At 42.1% G+C, this 12130-nt stretch overlaps 1 protein-coding gene across 1 annotated transcript in view; it reads right to left on the bottom strand.

Moving 5' to 3' along the window:
* Positions 1-12130, bottom strand: part of LOC124798900 — a 33751-nt gene that overhangs the window by 11930 nt on the left and 9691 nt on the right. The window contains 1 exon segment of the mRNA XM_047262469.1: positions 11484-11707. Coding sequence (XP_047118425.1) covers positions 11484-11707 — 224 coding nt within the window.

Here is a 12130-nt window from a genome sequence, read left to right as displayed (position 1 = left end):
GGCTTACATTGAAGGTCTATACAAGGGAGATGAGCTTGAAGGTAATATTATTGAAACTGAAAAGGACGTAGATAAAGATCAGATGGGAGATGTGATGCTGCGAGAAGAATTTGGCAGTGCACTGGAATACATAAGCCGAAACATAGCCCCCTGAGTAAACGACATCCCGTCTGAACTACTGATAACATTGGGAGTGCCAGCCACGACAAAACTCTTCCATCTGGTGTGCGAGATGTACAAGACTTGAAGAACGAAATAATTCCAATTCCAAAGAAAGCAGGTGCTGAGAGGTGTGAATATTTTCGAACTATCAGTGTAATAAGTCATGGTTTACGAAATACTAACACAAATTATTTACAAAAGACTGAAAAAAATGGTAGGAGACGACCTCGGGGAAGATCAGCTTGGGTTCCGGAGAAATGTAGAAACACACGAGGCAATACTAACCCCATATTTTTTTTTAGAAGATAAGTTAAAGAAAGGCAAACCTACATTTACGGTGTTTGTGAACCTAGAGAAAGCTTATGAAAATGTTGAGTGGACGACGCTCTCCGATATTTTGAAGATAAAGGGACGAAATACAAGGAGCGCAATGTAACTTACAACTTGTAGAGAAAGGAGACTGCAGTTACAGGCGGTGTGGGACACGACAAGGAAGCAGTGATTGAGAAGAGAGTGAGACGGAGCTGTAGCCTATCCCCGACGTTATTCAATGAGTAAGTACTTTGAGCAAGCAGTAATGGAAACCTAGGAAATATTTTGAAATGGAATTTAAGTTCAGGAAGAAAAAAAAAGAAGTTGCAGGTTGTTATGACGTCGTAATTCTGTGAGAGAAAGGAAACAACTTGGAAGAGCAACTGAACAGAATGGATAGAGAGACCAACTGAACGGAATGAATAGAGAGATGATAGTTAAAAAAATGTTTGAAATGAAACTATGAAATCCTTCAAATTCTATATTATGTAATAAATTTTGCATAGCCAATGCATAGCCAAATGGGGAATGTAATAAATGGGATACGTGTACAACTGGACCTTATTTTTCAACACAGTAATAAGAATCTGATTCCTTGGATGTTGCTAGTCCCCCCGAACGTTCCTCGGACAGAAAATAAGAGATTTCCTTTTTAGAAGTTTTTCAAACATACTAGACAATAGACGGTAAATTCTGCTTCCATCTGCTGTTTAACGATAGCAATTATGAGGACTGGAACTCAGTGCCCAATCCATCAGACATATTAATTATTAAATGAATATGCTGAATATTCTGATAAAAGTATGTTTATGTGAGAAAGATAGAAAGATGTAAACGCCTCATGTTGTCTGCATTTTTGATTCACAGCCTAAGTTGGTGATGCTCTGACTAACAATGGACTCTGTTTATATACTTGTGTGGTATTCAGTAATATAAATGCTTATATACTGGGTGTAAATTATAAGCTCAGAAATCAGAATAACTCGAAAAATAAGCTTCACACGGAAAAATGTATAGAATCCAAAGTTGATTATTTTCGATGGGGACATCTGCTGGTGCTAAAATTAGCCCGCCATCCCACCCCCTAGGCAACTTTAAAATTTCAAATTGGAACCCCCATTTTTCATTTCAGAATCAGATTATACGTAAAATACTACGTACATTTTGTCTTAAACATTTGTTTTGATTCTCGGTAGTTGGCTTTTTTGTAAATCAATAAAATCCATGTTCTCATTTTTGCGTGGAAAATGGTTACGGATAAATAAAAAACTCTAATGCCACCCTATGGGGAGAGAGAGAGAGAGAGAGAGAGAGAGAGAGAGAGTTCTAGTTTTAGCGAATCAAAATTTACGAAGTAAAGATGTATTTCTTATTTATCTGTAACCAAATTTTAAAGTTGCCTCCCGCCCCACCTCCAGGCTGGGCTGGGGTGGCGGGCTAATTTTAGCACGAGCAGATGTCCCCCTCGAAAATAATCAACTTTGAATCCTACAAATTTTTTCGTGTGAAGCTTATTTTTCGAGTTATTCTGGTTTCAAAAATGGTTCAAATGGCTCTGAGCACTATGGGACGTAACTGCTGAGGTCATCAGTCCCCTAGAACTTAGAACTACTTAAACCTAACTAACCTAAGGACGTCACACACATCCATGTCCGAGGCAGGATTAGAACCTGTGACCGTAGCGGTCGTGCGGTTCCGGACTGTAGCGCCTAGAACCACTCGGCCACCCCAGCCGGCTATTCTGGCTTGTCAACTTAAAATTTACACCCTGTATACTGATAGAAGAAATCGTAACAAAAATATTATTAACATAGAGTAATGAAATTTAGGTTATACGATTTGTCTGCGTAACACATTTAAGTGATTAACATTGAAAGACCACGCGTTAACGCAAGCGCGAGATAAGGCATTGTGAATTGCCGGTACCGTAATAACCGATGTTAACTGCCAGGTTGATGAATGCAAGCATATAAAGTGCGTGCAATATGTTATACGAGTGCCAGGTTTCAGTTTGCGTGAGTGAGTACTTGGACGGTGAAGACAGGGACGTTAATGCTGATTATGGATGAAGCTAGAGTTGTTGTCCAATGATGTCCCATATTTGCTCGATTGCAGACAGATCTAGTGATCGAGTAGGCCAAAGCAACGTGCTGACACTCTGTGCAGCACGTTTGGTTGCAACAGCGTTATATGGGCAAGCGTTATTCTGTTGGAAAACACAACATGGAATGCTGTTCAAAAATAGCAGCTCAACAGGTCGAATCACAGATCGACGTACAAATTTGCAGTCAATCGAATAACCACGAGAGTGCTCATGCTGTTATAGGAAATCGCACCCCAGACCATAACTCCACGTGTCCAGATCAGTTGCAGGCTCCCACCTGGGATCCTAACCAACATAAGGCCATCACTGGCACCGTGGCAGAACAAGCTTTCATCAGAAAACACAACAGACGTCCACCCTGTCATCCCATGAGATCTCACTTGGCATCAGATAAGTGGCAAGTGGCGGTAGTTTGGGGTCAGTGAAATGCACGCTACAGACTGCTGGCTGTTCCAGCTCGTCGGCTCCGTTGTGAGCCGCGGAGCGCTCCCTGCTCCACGGAGCCGTGTCGCTCGCTGTGACCATTCCAGTGGGCCGGCACGCCGGCACGTGGCACGGCTGGCTGAGGCAGGCGGCAAGGCAAGCGTTTTGACGTGCCGGCTGCGTCTTACAAGATCGACAGCCTCATACAACAAAATTGAATTTTGCAAATTAATAATCTCCAATTGAAGTGACGATGACAAGTCATCGGCGGAAACTGAAAAAGGAGTGCTGAACACTTTAAGTTCCATTTCCAAACTAGTGAGGTCTCGGAATGGTGTTTCAAACGACGTGATGAGCTGCTTTAACTTTGGTGCGTAATCGCCGAAAGTAGTACCTTCAGGTAGTTTTAAAGAAGTGAGACGATTGAAGAGCGTTAAATGTCCATTACTCATCTGCCTCCCAAATAAACGTAACTTTTCCACGAACGCTTTGATCTGGCCGTGCATGTCAACGATTAGCTACCCTTTGCCCAGCATTGACAGATTTAAATTATTCAGATGTATAGTTATGTCAGCTTGGAACGCCAGGTCTGATATCCATTTTATATCTTTCAGACAACACATTTCTTCCCCTTTCATTTCGAGAAAAAGGGATATTTCTTCACGAATGGCAAAGAAGACACCGAGAGCTTTTCCCTGACTCAGCCAACGAACTGTACTGTGGTAAGGTATATCCCCATACTCCGCTTCCATATCTTTCAGGAATCCTTTGAATTAGCGATGATTCATACCGTGACGCCGCACAAAATTCACACACTTCACGACATCTTTCATTACGCCACCTAGCTCTACTCATTGAGCACACAGTGCCTCTTGATGAATAAAACAATGGAGAGTGAAAATGCCTTTCCCGAATTCGTCCCTGAGATTATTTTTCAAACGAGAAGCAAAACCTTGATGACGCTCGATCATTTGTGGTGCACCGTCCGTCGCTACAGAATGGTGCTTATCCCACCGCAAATTCATATTGTCCACTGATTCACAAACAGCTTCAGAAACGTCACGTCCTGTTGCGGTGTAATCCAGTGGTACCACATCCAAGAGCTCTTCAGTTACTTGCAGCTCCATGTCGACACACGCACAAAGACTGCAAGCTGAGCACAGTCCGATATGTCGGTGCTTTCGTCAAGCGCTAGTGAAAATGCAACAAAGCTCTCCGCCTTTTTCCTGAGATGTGTCTCTCAATCCGCTGCCATGTCCAGGATTCGACGAGACATTGTTTGCTTCGACAGGCGAACCCCTTCAGTTGCCTTCACCTCCCTTGGAAACAAACATTTTGCAACTGCTACCATGCACGATTTTACGAGTGGTCCCACCGAAATCGGCTTGCCACTCGTCGCAATGTGAGCGACCCTGTAGCTTGCTCGAATTGCAGATTCATTAGTGTTTTCTCCGCTCTCATTTACCTGAACATTATAAACGCATTACAGAACACGAACTGTGTTGCATGTTTTGATACCCTCCGTATTACGAAACCGTTTTTAAACTTATGTCTTCTCGTATGTCGTTCTTAAGCCTGGCTTCCAGTTCTCTGCGTGCAACGCCTTCTACCTGATCGTAGTACGCTGCGTGAAGACGTGTATAATGTCGTTGTGTATTGTACCTCTTCGCAAAATAAATACTTTATGACATACAACACACTGCGGACGACCATTCCTCTCAATGAATAGAAAGGTATCCTCCAATAGAGGTACAGGGCTCCTGCGGCTAGTCATAGTTGTCATTGAACACGAATTATTGCGTCAGTTGCGGCTGCATGCGGCCAGGGGGCAGTGAGTTCGCTTTCCCCCTCCACGCGGGCTCCGAGCTGCCGCAGTGAGCGTTCCGGAGCGCTACGGCTCCCTGGTGCTCGATTGGAACATCCAGCTACAGAGCGCCTGGCTCGAATTGCTGCTGCAGATGCAGTACGATGCGCCAGAGCCACACGCCAAACACGGTGGTTTTCCCTGTTGGTAGTGCCACGTGGCCGTCCGCACATTCCTCTGAACACCGCTGCCAGCAATTGTGTACAGTGGCTACATTCCTGCCAAGTCTTTCTGCAGTATCGCGTAAGGAACATGCAGCTTCTCGTAGCCTCGTTCAAACTCAGTGAGGTATTGACAATGGCGTCTTCGCCGCCTTAAAGGTATTGTTGACTAGCATCAACTCACCACGTCCGGTCTCAAAGGTAACTGACGCTTACGGCATTACAGCGTGTATGTAAAGCAAACCTGACCTGCACCCTCATAGTGCGCTACTAGCATCACTTTATGCGACTGGCGTGAAATCTAAATAGACATCAATCTTTCAGATGCAGAAACACGCCGACCAACTTTCGTCTATGTCGCACAGCTCCTTCTTGGTGTTGCAATTTTTTTCCGTCAGTGCACAACGACCAGTAGTGTGTTTTTGTTGTAATATTTTGTAAGTAGCTCTGTAATCGTTTACGTTACACGACTATAGCAACACATTATGGTAACAAGTGATATCTAATTAGCAGTGAAACGAAGCGTAAGAAAGATAACTAGCTATGGAGGGAGTAAACCTAATAATAGTGACACGGAGACAATTGTTTTAATTTGCCTTTTATATTATTTGTAGTCGTAAATCCAGTATGACCGAAATATGGATAAACATGTATTTAATACAGGTGAACAGCAGTGGAAAGTTAAGCTAGAAAGGAATGCGTTTCGGACACTGCGCAATCGCTCGTACGCAGTGTGTCGCAACTTTTCATCAGAACGAAATTCCTTTTCGACCACTTATGAGTGGTCCGTTCAACAGAAATCGCCAGGGGAAAGGATGGTACGATGACAACTTTTATGCCACCTACGTTACACACGGCGAGGCATCTCCCGTCATTAAAGCATCACATCCATAAATTCCCACATTATCATCTTTGGTCTGCAGTTATATCAGATTGCCTTGAATCATTGGTTTCAAGTATTTTATTGCAACATGACACACGATCTGCGCAACAGTTGCAACATCTCTGTCGCTGCCTGTGTTTGGAACACTTTTGATCTGTCTGATAAGGAATGCCGCTGTTCTTCACTCGCTGTATTCGTTTATGGTTTGCGGGAATGGAACTAAGTTTGTGACTGGATTGAGAATTTCTCGTAAGGAGGACGCAGCATGTTATCTTGGATGGAGAGTCGTCGACAGAGATAGAAATAATTTTAGATGTGCCCCACGGAAATCTGTTGAGACCCTTGCTGTTCATGATGCGTCACTAATGACCTGAAAAACAATATTAATAACGGCTTCAGACTTTTCGCAGACGGCGCAGTTATCTATAATGAAGTGCTGTCTCAAAAATCTGTGCAAATATTCAGTCAGATCTAAATAAGATTTCAAACTGATGCAGAGATCGGCAACATGCTTTAAATGTTCAGAAATACAAAATTTTGCGCTTCGCAAATGATGTAATCTTATACACTGTATGTTCTTACATAAATTCACATCTAGATACTTTAATTAATTATTTTCTAGAAGCTTTTACTATTGCAGGAATAATGAAATTCGAACAAAATGTGTTTTGAAAGATACGTTTTTTGGGTAAAATGTAACCTAGGATTCGACAAGATGAATGAGGGAAATCACCCAAACTGAACCTGAAATTGCCAAGTAGAATCGACTTTCAGTAACTTATCTTTGAATCAAAGTTATCCTCGTCTGCCCAGTTTCATACATTATCATGCAGCCACGTCATCTGAACTGCAGGATTCGTAGCTCCATGACCGCATGTTGCATCTCTGTTTTAAAAGTTGTGAACTGAAGTTGGTGAGGAAATGTGAGTTTTACACAGCTTAAATTTCGTTTAGGATCTCGTTTTCCAGTTTTGGCCACGGCTGAATATTTGCATTTCTTCCGAGACATCCATTTTTAACTCTTCTCTAAAGTGTGCAGTGCTTTAAAATGATTATCTATTGCGTCAGAGTGTCTTGTCTATGTGATTCGCTGTAGCTGATCTCTGCTGGCTTTATCTAGTCTGAAACAGGCAATATAATCCTTAAAACGGGATTTTCAAATTTCTGCCTATTTGGCCAATGTAGTAGTTGTTACAACGACAGCATGTCTCTTTATTAATTGTTGACTTCCCAGCTAGCACTCAAGCTTATTTCAAGGTGGATATTGAGTTTAGGTTCAGTTGAAAATTCAAGATTGAAAAATCAACCTGTTACACAGCTTATTTCAAGGTGGATATTGAGTTTAGGTTCAGTTGAAAATTCAAGATTGAAAAATCAACCTGTTACTCAGTTTACATCAAGCTGTAAAAATTTAGCTTGAATTAAAATAATTTTCCCAAGCTTGAAATAAACTGTAATTTCCCTGGAAGGCTGTACAGCAGATGCGCGCGCAGCATAGCTTCCATAGATGTCCACGGGAAGCGCCACAAGCGTTTATAAGCCCTGCACTGACTCTGCTAGGTTTACGGCCATTTTACTTTTGTGACGCGCGTTAATGATTGTCGACTGTTGTGAAGTTTGTTTTATACAGGAAAATAGTTCGGAAAGTGTGTGGCATCTCCTGCCTTACTGCTACACTGGGTCTGAAGAAGATATATAGTGTATTACAGGTACGTTGGTGCATTTTTCTCTAGTGGTACGTTAATATTACAAATGTTAAATATTATTACGTAACGTAAAGAAATATCATATTCTTTTACGTAGAAAAATTGAGCCTGGATGAAAGTGAAATGGATTACCAGCTAAAATACACATTACAAGTTGTTCAGCACCAATAAATTAAAACTTAATGTTATTTTACCTTTTTAAAATTTCGCCTTTTTATATATATCGCCCTATTACATTTGTTTACTTGTAAGTACTGGCGTGTGTCACACCATGAATGAATAATCGTGAAGTGTGAAAAGTGTCTTTGCGAATACAAATAGTAATGACATGGTGAACGGGAAAAAGTGCTCAAGAACCAGTCACTACATAGGTGTCAGTCTTTTTTATTTACGTAGCTTTGACTGCTCTTCATCTGCTCTTAATTTTGTTGTTCCTTAGGTGAAATAATACTGCAAGGCCTACAGGTACTTTTTAATTTTATTGTTATTTGTAATGTGGCTGAAATCTAAAAAAGGCAATATTAAAATATGACAAGGAGAACATTTTTTGTTCTTTTACATTTCAGTTCCACTGAACTGGTAATTTCTTAAATTCATTTCGATTTCATCTTTTATTTCATTTTGATTCAGTTTTACTCACCAAAAAATAATTGTGGATAGAATAAAATGTCTACATTTTTCTAAGCCGTAGTTTCCTTATAAGCTTACAGTATGAGTTGTATAAGATTTCAAGTAATTGTTTCTTTACAATTCAGTTTAAATGGCCCTGAAACTGTTAGAAATAGTGACGTGTGGCTTCTTCATGAAGTCATCGCAAAATTACCCAAATATCATCTTTACTTTAAAAATTTCAAACAAAAAGTTATTTCAAATTACTTTAAAAACTCTTTGGAATGAAGTCACCAGAAGCAGCTGCTTACTCAGTGACGTTTATACTAGTTAATGATTTTTACTGCATCAGTGAGTTTGAAGTTATTTTCCTAATCTGGGGCATAAATTATATTTAGGTTGATCAGTTTAAACTTTTTACAGTTTTTATGTTTAGGTATGGCTAACACTTTCTTTTACCTTTTACAGGATCATTATACCGGCAGAAGTCAGCGATATTTGATCCTGCTCTGGTCTGTGTGCTGGGGCCGGAGGGGCTTCAGAATAATTAAATTTTAAAATAAAACAGTTTTAAACACTTTGAAAATAAAAAAAATTAAACATACATGTCTTGATAATTTTTTCACACCATTTCCATTCTGGTATTTATTTAATTAATTAGGTTCAAAAAATTCAGATTAATAATTATGTAGCTTAAAACAAGCTGTAAATACCAGGCTGTATTCCACGTGTGTAGATACAGCTGGAGCCAAACTTGATAAGTCAAGCTTGAAATATAGCTTGAACTCTGCCAACTTTGATGTTTGTTTCAAGCTTGAATCCAACTAACAGGCCTGAATATTCCAGCTTTGATCAAGCTTATATACTTGAACTTTACATCTGGAAACAAGTTTGAAACCGGCTTACTGTGCTATCTGGGTTGCTCGGTTTCTCGTCTGGTTGTGAGATGAGATGCACCAGTTTCGCTCTTTTCGTTAGTGGCGGCAAAATTGAGTCTGATATTGGTGTTTTTCAACAGCTTGGCTGTTTTGTCTAAATGACCCATAAATAAGGTGTTGTTACACAATAAGGATTTGTATGTTGCTGTGTGCGCTGGCCAGGTCAGTTTGTTTGCTTTTTTTCCTAAGTGTTGTGAAAGTGCTTCTGACTCATATTCATGGTAGTCATTCTTACGTGTCTGATTATGTTCATGTCTTTCTCATAGTTGCAACACTAAGTGGGAATTTATGTGCTCTGCCCTCTGCAGAAGAAAGCTCTGAATGCAGCTTGTTTATGTGAGTTGGGGTGTGTGGAGGATCAACAATGACAATGTCTATGTAGACTGTTCAGAGTCTGGTTTATGTCAGTTATTGTTATAAGTAAAATTTTGTTTTGTTTTCTTTCTGGTGTTGTGCAGGGCGTTCAGTTTATTTGAAGGTATTGAAATATCTCGGAAACTAAACATCGGATTCAAACAATTTATAATTAAAATTTGTTTGTCTCGGAGGGGGATCTCCAGTGATACCAAACATGACCCCATAGACCATCTCGTGTTTGTTTGTGTGGGGGACGGGGAAACTCTGAGACCTTAAATGAAGACGCCCATTTTAATTGCACATTCCAATTCTACGGAAAAAATACACAAGTTTTGTCAAATAAAAATGGGTACAAAATCGCATTTCAAAAGGCTTTCCAATGACACTTGAATTAACCCTCCCCCCCCCCCCCCCCCACCTCCACCCTGCGAGGGTAGGACAGGTAATTATTTCATAAGTTTTGATGAGGAAACCCATTCTCAATGTTGTATTCCTCCGACAAAACGAAAAGGGGATTGCCCGACGCACCACTGTGACCGTGTAGCAAACTACGACTTATCGTAAAAGGCAGTGCAGTGCGATCAGAAAAAAAAAACTCATTGACTCGTTTAAGACTAAGTCAGAAATTACTTTCAGCGTTACTCGTGAACAACAACGTAGGCGTTTTAGTTTTCTGTTCACAATGGGTGCTTTATTAATTTGAGTCCCTTTGCCTCTCACGTATCGGAATGTTTTGTCGCAGTTATAGTAAGTGTTCAAATGTTTGACTTTCAACTTCAATACGCATGTTGATCCATTCTTCAAATACAACGTTGAGAAAAGGATTTCCCGTTAAAAGTTATCAAACAATTACCTGTCCTACCTTCGTAGCGTGGAGGTGACGTTTGGTAGCAATTTGAAACATACGATTTTCAACCCATTTTGATTTTTCGCCGCCCGCTGCGACCGAGCTGTTCTAGGCGCTTCAGTCCGGAACCGCGCTGCTGCTACGGTCGCAGGTTCGAATCCTGCCTCGGGCATGGATATCTGTGATGTCTTTAGGTTAGTTAGGTTTAAGTAGTTCTAAGTCCAGGGGACTGATGGCCTCAGATGTTAAGTCCCATAGTGCTTAGAGCCATTTGAACCATTTTTTGACTTTTCAGATTACAGCACCATCTGTCGTGAAATATATCAGACGAAATTGACGTGTTTTTCATGTAGACTCAGAATCTGCAATAAAAAATAGATGTTCCCATTTAAAATTTTAAAGTTCGAAGGTTGCCCCCCCCCCCCCCCCCCCACCGGCCGGCCGCGGTGGTCTAGCGGTTCCAGGCGCTCAGCCCGGAACCGCGGGACTGCTACGGTCGCAGGTTCGAATCCTGCCTCGGGCATGGATGTGTGTGATGTCCTTAGATTAGTTAGGTTTAATTAGTTCTAAGTTCTAGGCGACTGATGACCTCAGAAGTTAAGTCGCATAGTGCTCAGAGCCATTTTTGAACCACCCCCCACCCCCCACCTCCCCAACACGCAAAGGTTGGGGGGAGGGGGGATGGAGCTCGAGTTTGGTGTTACTGTATATCCCCCTTCGAGACGAACAGATTTTAGTTATAAATTGTTTGGTACCGATGTGTTCTTTTCGAGATATTTCAATGAACACCCCAAGTGGTGAAGTGGACAGTGGCTATGTCTTTAAAGCCAAATTACACAGAGGTTGCTAAAGCCATTGTATTTACCGTCTCGCTCAGCATGCCTAAGTCTGCAGTTTAGTGGAATCCCAGGTAATCGTCGGTAGAAATGCATAGGAATTTTGTAATGCATAAACCGTGCATATTTTGTGATCCCTCATACCGCCACCATCCCCTCCAGGACACTTACGTTTGCAGAAGGAGGGGAGAGATAGATAGAGAAGAGAGAAGCAGAGAGAGGGAGGGAGAGAGAGAGAGAGAGGGAGGGAGAGAGCGAGAGAGAGAGAGGCCGTGGCGTACCTGGTCCTCGCGGACCTTGCGCGCGTCGCGCGACTTCTTGGCGGCCTGGTTGTTCCTCTTGCGGCGCTCGAAGTACTTCTCGTCCTTCTGGTCGTCCGGGATGGGCCGCTTCTCGCTGCGGGGCCTGCGGGGTGTGCCGCCCACCCCCACCGCCACCCCGACGCCCACGCCGCCCACCGCGGGGCCCAGCGAGCGCGGCAGCAGCGCCGGCCACGGCTTGTCGCCTGCAACACAGCGACACGCTCCGTCAGTCCGTGCGTCGCGTGCAAGCTGGCCAGTCCCAGCAGCCACTGCTCTGCCATGCTGGGATTCGGAGAAATAGCTGTTGAGAGTATCCACATTCTCAGGTCAGACGAAAGGTGGAATTATTATTATTATTCAAATAACTTACGGGTTTGCTGCCGGGTGACGTCGTCGAACACCTCCGATATTTCGACAGGAGAACACCCTGCCATTCTCAAGGCACAAATGCAAGATAGAGAAAATGTGCAAGCAAATTTAATACCTCGGTTCATAGAGGAGAAACAAGGAAGACACCACACACACACAACAGGTGTCAACACAACCAAAGATAACCAACATCAGAAATATCGATGGTTACTATTAATCAACAGGTAAGGTAGCACTGATTCTGTCAGTCTGTTTTT

The sequence above is a fragment of the Schistocerca piceifrons genome, chromosome 1 (assembly GCF_021461385.2).
Source record: "Schistocerca piceifrons isolate TAMUIC-IGC-003096 chromosome 1, iqSchPice1.1, whole genome shotgun sequence".
In the NCBI taxonomy this organism is placed as follows: domain Eukaryota; kingdom Metazoa; phylum Arthropoda; class Insecta; order Orthoptera; family Acrididae; genus Schistocerca; species Schistocerca piceifrons.
This window is presented reverse-complemented; position numbering and strand designations above follow the sequence as displayed.